The sequence below is a fragment of the Juglans microcarpa x Juglans regia genome, chromosome 1S (assembly GCF_004785595.1).
Source record: "Juglans microcarpa x Juglans regia isolate MS1-56 chromosome 1S, Jm3101_v1.0, whole genome shotgun sequence".
NCBI classification, from domain to species: domain Eukaryota; kingdom Viridiplantae; phylum Streptophyta; class Magnoliopsida; order Fagales; family Juglandaceae; genus Juglans; species Juglans microcarpa x Juglans regia.
In genome coordinates, this window is record NC_054595.1 from 8,663,418 (window position 1) to 8,680,221 (window position 16,804).

Sequence of the window (16,804 nt, forward strand, 5' to 3'; positions counted from 1 at the left end):
TGATGGGAGCAACCTTAGTAATCCGGGAATGATGGGTGCTGGAGGAGTAATTCGAAATTCACAAGATAAGTTATAAGCTGCTTTTGCTATTCACTTCGAGGAAGGTACAAACAATAAAGTTGAACTTTTGGGTTTATTACATAGCTTACGAATTGTAAAATCTTTGGGTCTCCTTTTGTATAGATATAGAGATGGATTCTTTGTTGATTATAAAGTGGCTTTGGAATAAAAGATGCACTGTTTGGTATCTTGAAGATTTTTTGGGAGGAGATCCAATTATGAGCGGAGGGTTGCACGAATACTTGAAACAATTATGTTGATATTCCATGGATGTTAAAAGGGTGCTCTAAGTTGGAGAAATTAATTAGGCTTGCCACAAATTCGTTTTTAGTTTTAGATTTGCTTGGATATTTGATCTTTGTTTTAGCTCAATTTTGATGTTTTTATGGTTTTCCTCCGATAGAATTTTTAATAAAGTTATCAGCGATGCCGTCTTCTTTAAAAAAAAAAATTAATATTTTTTTAAATTTTAAAATAAAACTTATATTAAAAAATTATATTCTAACAATATTTTATTTAAATTCATCTCATTTCATCTGTGTAACTAAATGAGACCTTAGTGTTGATGAAATACACTATTTATAATTTTAGTTACGAATTTTTGGAAACAAATTTTTGTTTTTTTAATTATCTTTATATGATTTATATATACTTTTATATATATTTAAATAGAAAATGTGGTATTTTTTTCGTATTGGGCAAAAGTGGCATCCTACCAACTCTGCTGGGCTGATGACAATTGTCAGAATCTAATTATTAAACTAATTCCATAATTGGTTTGCTGATCCCACCATGATGAAGCTCAAATATGCTTATGCCTCTATCATCCATCACATGAAATTAATACATGTAAACTAATAAATACATATATGCCCATTAATCTCATTATAGTTCTATTGATTTTTAAAACATATATAGTTCGATCCTAACCCTCTTAAGTCAAATGGAGGATTATAGCAAAAGATAGAGAGAATATATTGTTACATTATGCTCGAAACTAATACGAAGGGCTAAGCAAAAGTGGCAACATCACGTGTGAAAGTGGGGTGGAAAATATTCAGAGGTAAAGCTAAGGTGATAACAGTTTAGCAACCAAGAGGACGAATAGGGATTATAATATTATATATGCCACTTGGCAAGAACTTCAACATGTGATATGTGCTAGTATTAATGAGAAATAATATACAAGCGTCACACAATCACTTTGAAAAAAAATGAATAAATACGGAACTCACATGAAAAAAAATTAATTTTTTAATAGTGGACCTCACTCTTTTCCAAAACGACTGCACGATGCTTGCACACTCTACGACTGCATGTAGCATTATTCATCATATGGTATATGACTTGCATATTTCTCTTTATATTTTGTACTATCTTGTCAATGGAAAACGATTTGTACAATGAATAAATATAGATAGAAATCACTATTGGGAACAACTATTTTGCACACATGATGTGACATCATCTAGACCACACATTTCTCAAATCTAAAATAAAAAAGTAAAGAACTAAAAACAGTCATATAGTGAGTGCAAAGTGTGCACTGCTACAGTGATTTTTCTCTAACATTACTCTTGTACAATTCAAGAATTCACACACTGCACATTCTTTTTAAAAATATATATATATATATAGAATCTACTTGTTAATGGTAAACTCGTCATTTTTAAAAAAGAGTGCACATGATGATTTATGCACCTTACGATATTTAATATTATTTATTATCAATTTATATGTTTTATTAGAGCGATGATACTACGGAATAATATGGATATATATCTAGCTTTTAAAACTTTTAAATAATTTTTCTTTATGAATCTGGTTTTGATAACCATTGTATTCCTTTATAAAACTAGAGAGAAAAGTAATTTTACAAAAGATCGCTTCTAATAATCTATCTGGGCAGGTTGGTATTCGTTTCTGACCCGTAAACTAGTGATTTTTACTTACAAATTTGTGATCGTTTTGCATATGAGGCGAGTAGAGCTCCCAAGAAAGGAGAATATATGTTTATTATAAATAATATAGCCGTTTTGAATAGTATATTTTGTTATTTCTAAAGATAATAAAATCATTTACAGTTCTATAAATGTAGATATATTGTCAAACCACATAAATCTTTGATTCGAACCATGCTAATCAAGTGTTGGTTCTAATTATATAGTACCTCTTATGTTAAGAAAGTTTTATGCCTCGTTAAGATTGAGAGGTTAAGATTGAGAGGTGATCTCAACTCATCTCATTATTATAATTTTATCAAATTTTTATATAAAATATAATAAATAATTTAATTTTTTTAAATCTCTAAATAATTATAATATTAAAAGATAATATTTTAATAATATTTTATTTAACTCAATTAAAATTTTAGAAGAGGAAACTTTGATTAAAACCTGTAGTAGCGACCGGTCAAATTGTTTTGGAGGTTCAGGAACTGACTGGACGTCGCCACAATGATTATTTTGTGAGAATAATGATTAAATTGATGTGTCATATAATCTGTCATTGAATAATTGATACTTATTTTAAATCAAAATGAAGGGCATGGTAATAATTATTTGGGCCTTTAGGAGTGGATGCCTCCTACCGTGTGGGCCGAAAGGCAATTCATGCTAATCATTGAACGGATCAAGATGGTGGGTACCGCCGAACGGACCTTTCGCCTTTTTCTTTTCGAACGTTAGACAACCGAAGAAATGGTCGAATTCCAATTCATGCTACCATTTCCCAGTTTATAAGTAGGCCTCAGCCCTCTCTCTCTCTCTCTCTCTCTCTCCGCCGAAGGTCAACAATACTAGCACGTACGGGGGATAGCATGGGTTCTGGTGGAAATCGCGGTGCTTCTGCTAACTTGAAAAATGCCGTGATAGCCTTTTTAGCTCCCCTTCCCTCCATACTCTTCTACCTCTCATTCCTTTACCACCATTATCGTATTACTGCTTCTGGTAGTGACGCTGATTGGCTCTCTCAGGCTCCTCTTTGGACATGGAGCTATCGCCACCCTCTCCTATTGGCCAACGCATTTTTCTTCCTCAACGTCAATTTGCTCTTCTGGCTCATCGGTCATATCCAGAACAGCCACTGGGTACGTACGTTACTTCTTTTTTTTCGTTTCCTTTCGGACTACTTTGCTTCTTTTTACTTTCCCATTAATTGATTGTTGATTTTCTGTGTTTGGTTTGGCTGTGCAGATGATAGATTTGTATTGGACGGTAATACCAGTGATGCTTGTTCATTACTATGCAACTCACCCTTTGGCTCATTATGACTGGTGGAGGTCGAGGATTGCAATCTTGATGACTTGGGTGTGGGGTCTAAGGCTAACCCATAACTACTTCAGGCGTGAAGGCTGGCAGTGGGGCGCAAGGGAGGATTGGAGGTTCACAGATATGCGCCAACAGTACGGCAAGCACTGGTGGTGGGTTTCCTTTTTCGCTGTCTACCTCTGTCAACAGGTAACTCACGAGCCCAAGGCAATCTGACTCTGTATCCGACTTCACGCCAACTGCTCGATGAATTTCCTGAATGGGTTTCTAAACCATGTTTGCTAATATGGTATTGTTTCTCCTCTTCTGCTTGTTTTAAACTTTGCAGGTGTTTCTGATTGGAGTAAGCCTCCCATTATATGTTGTCCACTCGATCAATAAGCCATTGAACATCTGGGATTTTATTGCCGTCATTGTCTGTGTGTGTGGAATCATTGTCGCTTACTATGCAGACACTCAACTCCATGAATTTGTGACTATGAACGCCAAGCTAAAGGATCATGGGAAGCCAATGGTACCTAACCTGGACAAGGGCTTGTGGAAATACTCCCGGCATCCAAACTACTTTGGCGAGCAGTTGTGGTGGTGGGGACTGGTTATATTTGCGTGGAACCTCGGACATGGATGGACCTTTTTCGGAGCACTCATCAATAGCATGTGCTTAGCTTACGTGACTAAGCTTGTGGAGGACCGGATGGTGAAGCAAGATTACAGAGCTGAGGCTTACAGACTGTACCAGAAGACAACTTCCGTGTGGATACCTTGGTTCAGGTCATCCGCCATAGGAGGAAAAGATAAAAGCACTTGATTTGATATTTCGACACCAAGCACTGCCGCTACGGTACTCATATTTATCAGCATTTTTTTCTTCATTCAGTGTTTCTGCCTTGATTTGTCAGGACTTGTCTACTACTTTGTTCATTTCAAGAGAGATGGATTTTGTTTGTGCTTAGCCAAATAGATCGTTGTATGTATTGTATAAAATATTTCTGCATATTTCTGTATTGTACAAAAACGTTACCTGTACTTTCTGAAACTTTTGCGGGTTTATTCTGATTTAAGTTTGAAGTTCATCGAAGATCTAGCTTTTTGGTCAGATAATGATATCCATTTCGAGTAATGATGTCAAAAATGGAGTTTGGGGGAAAGAAGAGAAAACTGCCCAGAGAGAAGAAGATTGAGTGAAAATAAACGTTTTTTTTTTTTTTTTTTTTTTTTAATGGGAACCTCTGCAAGGCAGGGTCCTTTGGATCCCATCCCTGCAGAATAAACATCGGTCCCGTGCACCGTACCCTTGAAAGTTTTCTTAGAGCATTCTCAATGGATTAGCCAAAGTTAAAGAATATTTTTGATGAATGTAAGAGAAATTTGACTTTTGATTATTTCATTCACATAAATCTCTACATTGGAGTAGCTATTTTTTATTATATAACAATAAAATAATATAAGATGAATTTGGTTTTCGTTATTCACATCAAATTTTCACATTAGATTATCCATTTATTCATTATATAGTAATGAATAATTAATAATTTCAAAAATATTTAATTTTTTTAATTATTAATTTATTTTATTTTATCATATTTTACTATTCTACCTATTATATATTAATTAATAATCATATTTTTATTAAATTAATATATCACTAACTCAAATTAATATACCAATTCTGATAAAATATGTGATAGAAAGAAATAGAGAGTGAAATAATTAATAAAATACGTATTTGATGTATGTACTGTAACCTTCAAATTTAAAAATAAATTTAAAAGTCACTGTAGCTAAATTCTAAATTCTAAATTTAGAATTTAGCTAATCCATTGTGAGCATATTTTGCTCTCTAATAGCTAAAATACCCAATAGATTTTAAATCCATTGAGGATGCTCTCTTAGGGGTGTGACCTTAAAAAATTGTTTACACCTATGAGATATTGAACCTTAGACCTTGAAGGAAGTATTACCTCGAGACCAAGTTTTCACCACTTAGGCCAACCGGGTTAGCGAAAATGAATGATTTTATTGCAATGCTTCTGATTCGTACACATGAGAAGTATTTCTATATCGTCTGTTAACAAACTAATCGCCTCTAACTAAATAGTAACTAATAGCTCACAGTAGTTACAACTCTAATGAACGATACACCATACAACTCTATTAATCCATTTCACAATCAACCAATGTAAATATGCTACTTTATTAAAAATGACATTCAATTTTACGAAACTACTCTTAATTTAATATAGAGTTGCAAAAGAGTTGTAAGTTAATCATTTTCCACATTTCCTTTAGTTAAGTAGAATCTTGCTTTGTTTTTTGTTTTCTTAGTTCAGAAGTGTCTTGCTGGACGAACAATTGATAGACCAGAAGGTGAATTCATAAAGGACTGTGCATTTATGCATGGCTCGAGCAGCGGGCGTAAATATTTTGTAAAAGTGTGGTTCCTATCGTGAAAAAAGTGAGCTTTTCACACTTTTCTATAGTGGAGTCCGCTTTTTTATAAAGGTCTTACGTAATATTTGTATATTTGGAGTTTGTATATATTATTTCTCAAATATTTGTTCTACATTAACAATTCAATCAACTTTATGTGGTTCTTTCTTGAACCCTAACTGGAGATTTTGTGGAGTTTTATTTTTAGTCATGTGAGAGATCTTGTGAGATCATTACATATTCACTAAGGCCTTGTTTGGATTCGAATATGAGTTGAGATGAGTTATAAATAGTGGTGAAATGAGTTGTAAATAGTAGTGAGATTTGTGAGTTAAAATTTATGAATAGTAGTAAATAGTTATGAGATGAGTTGAGATGGATTGTGAATCCAAACCGGACCTAAAACTTATGAGATATAAGGCCCCGAAATATCATATTTAGATATGTGCCCTCAAAAATCAATAATTGCGATGTAAATGAGAATTTATTAGGCTCCTCTTGAACTATAATCTATGAGAAATCATCCTTTTATGAATGATGAATGAAGCTAAATACTTGGGTACGAGGTTTTTTGTTTTAGAAAAATGACTAAGTTACAACTCTTTAGAATTCTTTTACAATTCTATATTAAATAAATTGTAGTTTTAATTCCAAAAGGGTTGGCCCAAGTAATAAAGGCTTTAGTTTTAGGGCATCACTCCCTTCAAGGTCTAAGGTTCAACACCTCATAGTATAAACAATCATTTGGAGTCACACCGTCTGGTAAAAAGTCAAGAATTTAACCAGTTTCGTGTAGGAAAACTTTCGAGAGTGCGGTACACAGCACCAAAGTTTACTCTATAGGAGTGGGTCCAAAGGGCCCTACCTTGAATAGGTTTCCTAACATCAAAAATAAATAAATAAATTATAGAAAGAGAAATATTTTAACCACAAAAGAATTATACAAAAGTAAATTCATAAATTGACGTAGCTTGATGCAGTACGTCAGATTGTAAAATTACTTTTAATATAAAGTAGATTTAACGGATCATATAAAGTCATGTCAATCTGTAAATTTACTTTTATATAATCTTTTTATATATATAGTAGTTCTCATAACAAAATTGTTACATTATTACCTGTTTTATAAATAAAAATGGAAAATTATATTTAAAGAAGAAGAAGAAGAAGAAGAAAAAAGAGGCCACGTTCTAGCCACCACGTGGATGGCCTCAAACAAGGCAACTGATGTGGTGTTTTGGCCACCTAGTACTACTAGTGGTTAGAATTCAGCAAAACACAATGGTCGGCCGGTTTTGGCCAACCACGATCGGTGGCCTCCTTCTCCTGTTTATTTTTTAAAGAATTTTGATTCATTTGTCTGAGGTTAATTATAAAAATCAATCCTTGAGTTTTAGCTTATTTGCAAATCACTCAATTGGTTTTAATATTAAAAAAACCTCAAACTTTATTTAAAAATATTTTTGATTTTGCTCGTTTTATCATTTTAAAATTGAATTATTAATATTTTCTAGCTTCATTTTTTAATAATTTTTATATTTAAAAATTAATTTTCTTAATCTTCATTCTTTTTTTTTTTCTCTATGTTGAATTTTTTTATTAATTGTTTTTTATTTTTTACTTTTAAATGCTTGTAACTTTTTTTCATTTATCTTAAACTTTCAAATTTCTTATATACTTTAAAGAAATTACATTTTTTTTTAATTTTTTACATAAGGGTTCTGATGTATCATTTGAATGTCGTGTCATCCTTAAATGAATTAACGGGAGATCGACAAAAGGATTGGGTTGAATTTACAACTCATCCCAACTCATCTTCACATTTCAAGAAGTAAATTATAATAAATTGAGGCCGATGGAGTGATTTGCAAACTCTCCACCAATCCAAGAACTGATTTTGTAATTGACCATCTTTTAAAGAAATTACGATTAATAGGTAGCAACGTGTGATTGGACCACGTATTTTCCATTAGTATTGATTAATTAACTTCCTCCACCAAGCTCTCCTTAAATTCAGTAATGGTATATAGTCGTTGGCATTCCGCATGTATAAATGTCACATTGTCCACCTAATTAATATATATATATATATATGTGTATATAAATTGGGTTAAAGGCTAAATGATTTCTTATATTTTCACATATTCGGGAAGATAAGTGATATTTATATTTTAGAATATGTAAGTTTTGTACATTTCATTTAAAAAAATGGATATATCTTGACCCACATGCCAATTCTGTCGTAACCACACACCCCCTAGAAGGCAACCAATATTATATTTTCCTCGTCGTTGGTTAACTTCTTTTATTTTAATGGTGGATCTCATTTTGATAATTGGATTTGAAGAGTTTTTTTCTTATTTTTTTTATACCACACACCTGCTAAGGAAAAAAAATAAAAAGATAAAAATAAAAATATGTGTGTAGTGTATAAATATTGAGTAGAATTTCTCGAATTTAAAACCATTAGCTATTGAGTTGTTTGGGAATAAATATGGTTTCATCTCATCACATCTTATATCAAAATTTATCATCTCATTTCTTTCCCAAACATCACTTAAATACAAATATTTTTTAATTTCAAATTTCTAACTTTTTAATCTAATCATTACCTAATTACAACTTTTTCAAGTTTTTAAACAAAGTACAAAAAAGCATATTAAAAATTATATTATAATAATATTTTAAATTTTTAATATTTTAATTCAAATTTTTATTTCTCAGTTTTCGAAATTCAATAAAACATCTTAACTTAAATAATTTTACTACTATTCACAAATTATTTTACTACTATTAACAAATTCATTGTCTCATCACATTTCTTAAACATCTTATTCCTATTAGATCAGCCAATAGTGTACTAAATACGTCACTTTAGAACCAATCATCCAACGTGTGGTACAAAAATGCTAACTCAACCAATTTATTAAAAAATAAAAAAATAAAAAAAATTTATAAAGTAGGTCTAAAAACCCAAAAACTATTTAAAACCAAAATATTTTTAAAAGAAAAATTTTAGACATAAACCCTATACTCTTGCACACTATTTAAAAACATATGATTTTACTCTCTCATATTTTATATTTTATACGATATGAAATATGAGGATAAAAAAGTAAAATCACATATTTTTAAGTGGTGTGCAGAGTGTAAGACTTCTGTATAACGTGACTCTTTTTAAAAACTAAGAAAAAAAATCAGAAAATATAAACATTAGCAAAACATTAAAGAATTAAATATTTCTGAGGTGACCCAAGTCACCACTAAATGTGCCTAAAGACCTCGTTTGAATAGTCAGATGAGATGAGATGAGAAATTTACGAATAGTAATTATATGGTTTGTGACTAGTAATGAAATATTTTGAGTTAAGATTTTTATTGAATTTTGATAGATGAGAGATAAAGTTGAATAAATTATTATAAAGTTAAACTATTGTTAAAATATAATTTCTTAATATAATTTTTGAAATTTGAAAAGTTGGATAATTTTTTTTTTTTATATGAAAGTTTGAAAAAGTTTTAATGATTAAATGAAAAAATATGAAAGAGAAAATGAAAAGTGCTTGTATTTGAGTAGTGTTTAAATGTTAAGATGAGACCAACTGCGTATCCAAGTAGAGCCTAATTGTATAATCTCGATTCGTCATGATGGCCCGAACCAACACACATGTTAATAATTTTTTTTGTTGAATTAGTTATTTATGAGTCTAATTTTCAAATATGTGAAACCTCAATGACTCATTTTGGTATTAATTAGAATTGCTTTTATACATTTTTAGTAACGTGGATGAGATGAGATATGTGTTTCGTGTCAAATGTGATTAAAAGTACTTCTACACATATGTAAACTTAATAGATAATATTATATGCATTGAGTATCCGCTCCATTCTATCATTTTTTTCCTTTTCATATCGAATATGGAGTTTCAAAATTTTCATCATTTTAATAACTGACAGCATAATTATATAAATAAAATTAAAAGTATTTATTCTTTTATTAATTTATATGTAATATTAAATTATTAGTGTCACGTGACAATAACATTATTAATGAATGTAACGAGACAATAACATTATTAATCAAACACTCTCAAACGCTCTCAAACATCGTGTTAGGGTGTGTTTGGATGTTGAAGTGAGTTGAGTTGAGTTGAGTTGAGTTGAGTTGAGTTGAGTTGTGATGATAAAATATTGTTAGAATATTATTTTTTAATATTATTATTATTTTAAAATTTAAAAAAATTAAATTATTTATTATATTTTATATTGGGATTTAAAAAAATTATAATGATGAATTGAGATGAGTTGAGGTGAGTTTGATAACCAAACGCACCCTTAGTTTCAACAGTTGAGTATCTAATAATGATGTAAATAGTAATAAAAATAATTTGAATTAAAATATTTTATTAGATTTTAGAAATAGAGAAAGAAAAATTTGAATAAATATATTATAAAATTTTTTGAATTTAATTTTTAATATAATTTTTTTTAAAATTTATAAAATCTGTATTAATTTTTATGTTTTGTTTTAAGGTTTATAAAAGTTGTATTGATTTTTATGTTTGGATAATGATTAGATAATGATTATATGAAGAAGTTAAAAATTTGATGTTGAAAAATATTTTTTATTTGAATAATATTTGAAAATGAATTATAAAATTTGTTGAGAATTTTAATAATTCGATTTAATATATAAAAAAACAAAAACAAACAATAAAAACACTGAACTACAAGTCGTAGAGTGGTGGGTTGAACGATAGGAAAGGCACTGAGGAAGAAGGGAAATTGGAAGAGTGGATTGCTGCGGTGTGTGTGAGGAGGCTGCGAATCGTCTGCAACTTCTCTGCCTTTGCTTTCTTCTTTCTTTCTTTCTTAGTTTCGCCTCTCTCTTTTATCGCATATCGTTCCAATCAAGGAATCCATGTCGGCTCGGTTGCTGAAAAGGGTTTTGAAAGAACAACAACAGCAACAGAGACTGCAGCAGCTTCCCCGCGAAGAGGAGGAAGATGAAGATGAAGAAGAGGAGGAGCAGCTGAATGGAAATCGATCTGAATCCTCCAGTTCAGGCCCTCCTTCCTCAATCAATCCCTTCCACCTTCTATGCGACGAAGATGACCCTGAAGAGGTTTCTGCCTCTAACCCCGACGACCATCTGATTCATTCCATCTCTTTGATTTTTCTTTTCTTCGTATGATATTTGGGGAGTGAACAAAATTGAGTTTTGAAGGGCTGAATGTGGCCTTTTATTTAATTTTTCAGGTAATTCGTGCCAGGAATTGAAATCCATACCCAAGCCCCTCTTCTCCAATTACTCTAATCATAAGCGACCGTTTTGCTATCCTAATTCCCAAACCATGTAGGACTTTTAGGTTGTTGAGGGTCATTTCCCCACACAAACTCTTAATATAATACAAATTATTTGCTTTTGATCAAGCCTAGCTGTCTCGAGTATTTCTTGATGTCAAGAAGATTCTAAATTTTTTTATTTAGTTTTAGGCATCTCTTTATTGGGTCATTTTTTTTTTTTTTTCCCCTTCAAAGCAAAAATCAATAGAATATTGGTGGCTGCAGAAAGGGCAAGAATGTAGCATTCGATTTTTACTTTATTGACGATCATTTTGACTGCAGGGGGATGATTCGGAAGTCGTTGAAGAAACCTTGAAGCTAAATATTACTAAACAAGAACCTTCACTGATGGAAAGTAACGTTGATATGCTTGTGACATCCAGTCACAAGTCAAAGAAAAAGAAGAAGAAGAGAGGGAAGGGTGGCTCTTTGTCGAGTGCAGATAATGTTGAAAAGCCCTTGGATATGATCTTAGAAACTCTCTCTTTAGAAGTGGAGGGTAAATCTTCTAGTAACGATGGTGTCCCTGGAAAAGCCAAAGCCACGAATGTGAAGACTGGTGACAAACTGGTGAAACAATACGTGCCCTCAATATTACGCGTGGATCCCAAATATTTGAATGCTGAAAATGAACTTCGAAGAATATTTGGTTCTAAAGTGGTGAAATCATTTGAGAAAAATAGTCAAGCTGGCAGTTCTAGACAGATACGGGGTGGACGATTTGGAAGCCATAGTCATAGAAAGACTGTTCTTGTCACTCCTTCAGACTATTGGCCTCGCTGGGATGGTTCTTTGTCCATGGAATTTCTGGAAACAAAGGATGGGAACCACTACTTTAGGTTAACATCTTCCTCAGTTGCTCAGTTTTGATGCATTTTCTTTTCAGATACTGATACCTCGATTTGGCTGGTCTTTTGTTACCGAGTGTGAGAAAACTAATATCATTATCTGCGCATCGAATGAACTTGCTCTTTGCTTCTGACACATCTAAAACTAAGCTTAGGTTATAGAAGTTTCTATAATTTTATATGGTGGATTCTAGAATTTATGGTGCATTAGCCCTCTCCAGGGCAGTAGTGGTACTGACAGTAATTTCTACCTTCAAGTTCATTTCCTTTGTTTTATTCTTTACCTTTATCTTTGTAGTTTTCACTATATCCCAATTTACTGTTTTATGGTTTTTGTTTACTCCAATCCTCATGCACCCTAATTCTGTCTTTGTTGTCATGATTTAGATATGTACACTTGCCATCCTATGATCAAGCTCAAAAATCATTTGTAGCTGCCCAAGCTATTCATGATCTTAATAGTATTGCAAGCATTTTGTTGCACCATCCTTATCACATAGATTCACTGATAACAATGGCGGAATATTTAAAGTTTGTGGGTGAACATCAAAAGTCAGCGGATGCCACAGCAAAGAGTTTATATGCCTTGGAATGTGCATGGCATCCTATGTTCACTCCCTTGCAGGGTAATTGCCAATTGAAATTCAGCCATGAAACCAACAAACCGCTATTCACATCACTTTTCACTCACATGAGAAATATGGACAGACGAGGCTGTCATCGATCTGCTCTGGAAGTTTGTAAACTGTTGCTATCATTGGATTCTGACGATCCAATGGGTGCCATTTTTTGCATTGACTACTTATCGTTGAGGGCAGAGGAATATGCATGGTTGGAACAGTTCTCTGAGGACTATAAAAGTGACAACTCCTTGTGGTTGTATCCAAATTTCTCATATTCACTTGCCATTAGCAGGTTTTATCTTGAGCAACAGCACTTCTCAAAAGATAATCATGCGGATTCTTCAAATTCTACTTCAAATGATCTTATGAAGCAGGCTTTGATGCTTCACCCTTCTATCCTAAAGAAACTTGTTGCAAAGGCACCTTTGAAGGATAAAGTATGGATAGATATAGTCAAGCATTCTTTCTTCCGATCAGATCAAACAGGAATACCCTCCTTAGATCATTTGATCAATATATATGTAGAGAGGAATTACATTATTTGGAGGCTTCCAGAACTGCAAAAACTGCTCCAGGATGCGGCAAAACTGGTGATCGAGACAATGGAAACTAATGAGAGTGATGCCAATGATTGGGCTTGTGTCAGAAAAGAAGCATTCCCATCTGAGAAGAATGAGTGAGTATCTTAAGTTGGTTTCCCTTTTTCTTAGTTTTCTTTAACTAGAATGCTTTGTATTAAATTCTTGGATTGCGGAATGCATGTGTGCTAATTGAGTGTAGAGTAGATTACACTGAGACCGCACATCAAAAGGTTTGGAACCCAAGCTTACCTTATTATTATGAAAAGGGGAAGGTTTGAGGAAGGGTAGTAGATGTAGGTCTTTCCAGCCGGGTTCTGACCCCTCCCCTGAACAACTCTCATATTTTAAATACACCATCAAACTTTAAATCGATACTTGTCTAGTAATTTGGAGTTATGTTTTGAATTTTCTTTGTCCTAAACAATCATAGGTACATACATGGTCACGGGAACTGCATATGTAAATGGTGCTATAAAAAGAGCAAATAAACCCTAATTTAAATACGAAGGACTAGATGCACCATCTCACCCAAATTACTAGAATAAACCAAAAATGCACCAATGTGATATCTGGTCTCAATTGTGTCCTAGGCTTTGGTTGTTAAGAGGGGAAGAAACGTGAAGACGTGGTATTTTGCAGTGAAGGGAAGGGAAGGAGGTGAAGAAAGGAAGGTATTATTTATTGGTTTCAAGGTTTTCCTTGGTGTAATTTAGGCCCTGTTTAGATGTTGAGCTGAGTTGAGATGAGTTGAATTCTTTATGAATAGTAGTGAGTTGAGATGGTGGACGAGTTTTGTGGGGCCCATCTAAGATGAGTTTGGATGTTAAGATGAGTCTAGATGTATTTATGAGAAGTTGAAAAAGGTTGTGGGTTTTGCGTGTAAAGAGGTATTGAGTTGAAAAAGGTTGTGGGTTTCACGTGTAAAGAAGTTTTGAGTTGAGATGAATTTAGTTATTTGAGAGTTGAGTGTTTGTATGTTAGACTTAGCTTAAAATTAGACTGAACTGAGATGATCTCAGTTCAATCCAAGTTCCAAACAGGACTTAGTGCTTGGTATTTGTAGCTAAGAGTGGATTTGGATAATTAGCTAAGAGTGGATGCTTGAAGTTCTTTTGGAGCATTATAGAACTGAGGCTATCTTCAGTTTGTTTCAATCATCAAACACACGATGGTATGCTAAATATTGTTTTGAAGATTTGTTAATTTCTTCTACTTTGGGTCTCTCTTTCTGATTGATTTTCTGGAGATTTTTCTTTAGACTCAGGAAGTTGTGTTTTGGGTTTATTCGGGTAATTTGAGTGAAATGTGCAAATTAATCTTTAAGGTCAATCTGGTCATTTCATAGATCCCAAGTGATCGATTGTCTTCTATTAATGCATTTTTCTGTCCAAGTTAACGGCTACATTGGATGGAGGGACATGTAGAAACAATAATTTGTGGGAAAAACATATTTTGCATCCCCCAATTACCATTTTTTAGGCAATTTGCTCCATTGGTTTGGATTTAACAGCAAAGATTGATGAAAATATAAGATATGGCATATTCTTGACAGTTAGATTGTAATCAAAAGTGCAAAATGTTAAAAAGCGATAGTTTGGTGTCGAGATTGATGGCATTGGTAACATGGTGTGCAAATTGAAAAACTGGTAGTTTCTGATTCAAAATGTACCCTCCGCAAAGTTTTTATTCGAAGATGACTTGCAGCTGGTTAAAATTTGGTGGCATATTTGACTATGAAATGATGGCATGGAGGAGGAAAAAAGTTTAATTTACCTTTATTCTAATACTGAGTACGAATAATTTTGTAGGCTGGTATATAGTTAAGATATTTGTACTAGGCCCAGATTCTCAGCTGGATGTGGATCTTGTTCTCTGGAGCGTTGTTATTATGATGGTTGTGCAGAGTTCTATTGCATTATTTAAGTTTGTTGTATTTGGGAATATGGTTGACCAGATTCTTTTTGTTGACAGGTATGGCCATTTGTTGGTTTCAGATTTCTCAGATTCAGTGCCATCTATTCCACCTGAAAACCTTCAAAACTTTATTGGTGACCCAAGGATGAGGGGGCTTGCACAGGATGAAGACCAAGTTGCCAATCAACCTGGCAATGGCCATGCTCCTCGTGACGTTGCAAATCGGAATGCACTGGCTGTCTTGTTTGAGTCAATGCTACCATGGGTTCATTATGGGGATGAAGACGATGGAGGCGCTGATTGAGAATTGCCACCTTAGGGCCATGGATATTATTTTGAGGTGGCAATGGCGGCTAGAGTATACTCATTGTTAATGAAATGTTTTCTGTTTCTTAATAAGGTGGATGATATATATCGGTTTTTCCTGCAGAAGGGAAAGTTCTTTTTAGTGTCCTCACTCTCGGAAGTTAATTTTCTATATCTAGTAAATTGGTGCCTGGTTTACTATTGTTTTAGCAACTGTTCTGTAGATTCTACAGAGGACTGACTCTTTGGATGTAAAACATACTTTATTTCTTCTCAAATTTACCGAAGATAGATTTACTAGGAAGTGTTGGGTACGTTTAGTCGTTTACTGTGTTTTTACATGATAATAAATGGTACCCATCTGTTCCGTACTTGTTTTACTTATCAATAGGTCTAGACTCTTGACACCCAATGTTTTATGTTTGGTTGATGAAATTTTAAAGTATTTCTCGTGTCTTTCTCACTGGCTTTCATTATTGTCGTTGCACCTCAGGGGCTGTAGATGAACAGAGCAACTCTTGAACAACTTGAGTTTGGCTTGAACTCGATCTATTTAATGAATGAGCAGCTCATAAACACTAATATTGGTTCGAATTTTATATGAGCCAAACTCCTATACTGTCACGAGCTTTCTTCAATCACAGTAAGACACAAGCAGAAATAGCAGTGGAAAACAATACAAGAACTCAGAACAAGAATGGAAAGAAACCCAAGAACTCAATTCTTTATTCTTGTAAAAGATTTTTGAGGAATCTTCAACCTCCAAATGAACTTCAATCTTAAGAATTCTGAACAATAGTTAGTTTAGAGTTTTTTTGGCTTTTATACAAGTTATATGACAAAGGAAGTAAACACAATTGTTTTCATCACATCTAATGCTAATACTCAGTGTGTAATTCTTTTTCCCATCACGATCCTTCTGATCTTAAAAACGTACCATATCACTTAAGTTCCCAACGCACCATTTTGCCCTTCATTCCATTAATACAGTTGTCTGCCCTTCTCATCTCAGACCATCACCTCATTCGTAGGTTTTTCCCCTTACAATCCCTTCCTCTTTAAGGCCCTTGACCTCAAGACCCTTACAATTCTCCCCCTCCCTCCCCCCTTTAAAATTAGAGGACCTTGTCTACAAGGTATGGGTAAAAGTTGCATAACTTCCACAATAGTTCCCAAGAATTATCTTCCCCAAGTGCCCTCAACCATTTAACAAGTACCTCAATTGCTACATGATTGCCAATCATCCTCCTCTCTAGAATAGACTCGGCCTCAGGTTGAAGTTGCCCTTGTGGATCCAGAGGAGGTAGTGTAGGTAGTGGAGATATATTTTGCCCCAACTTCTTCAAGCATGACACTTGAAAGACTGGATATATCCTTGAAGATGATGGCAGGTTCAACTTATAAGCCATTGTCCCAATCTTTGCAAG

At 33.3% G+C, this 16,804-nt stretch overlaps 2 protein-coding genes across 2 annotated transcripts; both read left to right on the forward strand.

The window, feature by feature from the left end:
* Nucleotides 1-2,729: 2,729 nt before the first annotated feature.
* Nucleotides 2,730-4,365, forward strand: LOC121247227 (uncharacterized protein C594.04c-like). The gene is made up of 3 exons (XM_041145601.1): nucleotides 2,730-3,148; nucleotides 3,255-3,518; nucleotides 3,658-4,365. The coding sequence occupies exons 1-3, from the start codon at nucleotides 2,879-2,881 to the stop codon at nucleotides 4,135-4,137; spliced, it is 1,014 nt and encodes a 337-aa protein (XP_041001535.1). The 5' UTR covers nucleotides 2,730-2,878; the 3' UTR covers nucleotides 4,138-4,365.
* Nucleotides 4,366-10,509: 6,144 nt separating this feature from the next.
* Nucleotides 10,510-15,681, forward strand: LOC121246620 (transcription factor 25). The gene is made up of 4 exons (XM_041144813.1): nucleotides 10,510-10,884; nucleotides 11,388-11,944; nucleotides 12,341-13,252; nucleotides 15,129-15,681. The coding sequence occupies exons 1-4, from the start codon at nucleotides 10,681-10,683 to the stop codon at nucleotides 15,373-15,375; spliced, it is 1,920 nt and encodes a 639-aa protein (XP_041000747.1). The 5' UTR covers nucleotides 10,510-10,680; the 3' UTR covers nucleotides 15,376-15,681.
* The last annotated feature ends 1,123 nt before the right edge of the window (nucleotides 15,682-16,804 follow it).

What these genes read in the sequence shown, in the direction of transcription:
- LOC121246620 (XM_041144813.1), top strand. Translation starts at nt 10,681, where the DNA reads ATGTCGGCTCGGTTGCTGAAAAGGGTTTTGAAAGAACAACAACAGCAA. An exon ending in ACGAAGATGACCCTGAAGAG is followed by an intron (nt 10,885 to 11,387) that starts GTTTCTGCCTCT and finishes TTTTGACTGCAG; the next exon opens with GGGGATGATTCGGAAGTCGT. An exon ending in TTCCCATCTGAGAAGAATGA is followed by an intron (nt 13,253 to 15,128) that starts GTGAGTATCTTA and finishes TTTTGTTGACAG; the next exon opens with GTATGGCCATTTGTTGGTTT.
- LOC121247227 (XM_041145601.1), top strand. Translation starts at nt 2,879, where the DNA reads ATGGGTTCTGGTGGAAATCGCGGTGCTTCTGCTAACTTGAAAAATGCC. An exon ending in ATATCCAGAACAGCCACTGG is followed by an intron (nt 3,149 to 3,254) that starts GTACGTACGTTA and finishes TTGGCTGTGCAG; the next exon opens with ATGATAGATTTGTATTGGAC. An exon ending in CTGTCTACCTCTGTCAACAG is followed by an intron (nt 3,519 to 3,657) that starts GTAACTCACGAG and finishes TAAACTTTGCAG; the next exon opens with GTGTTTCTGATTGGAGTAAG.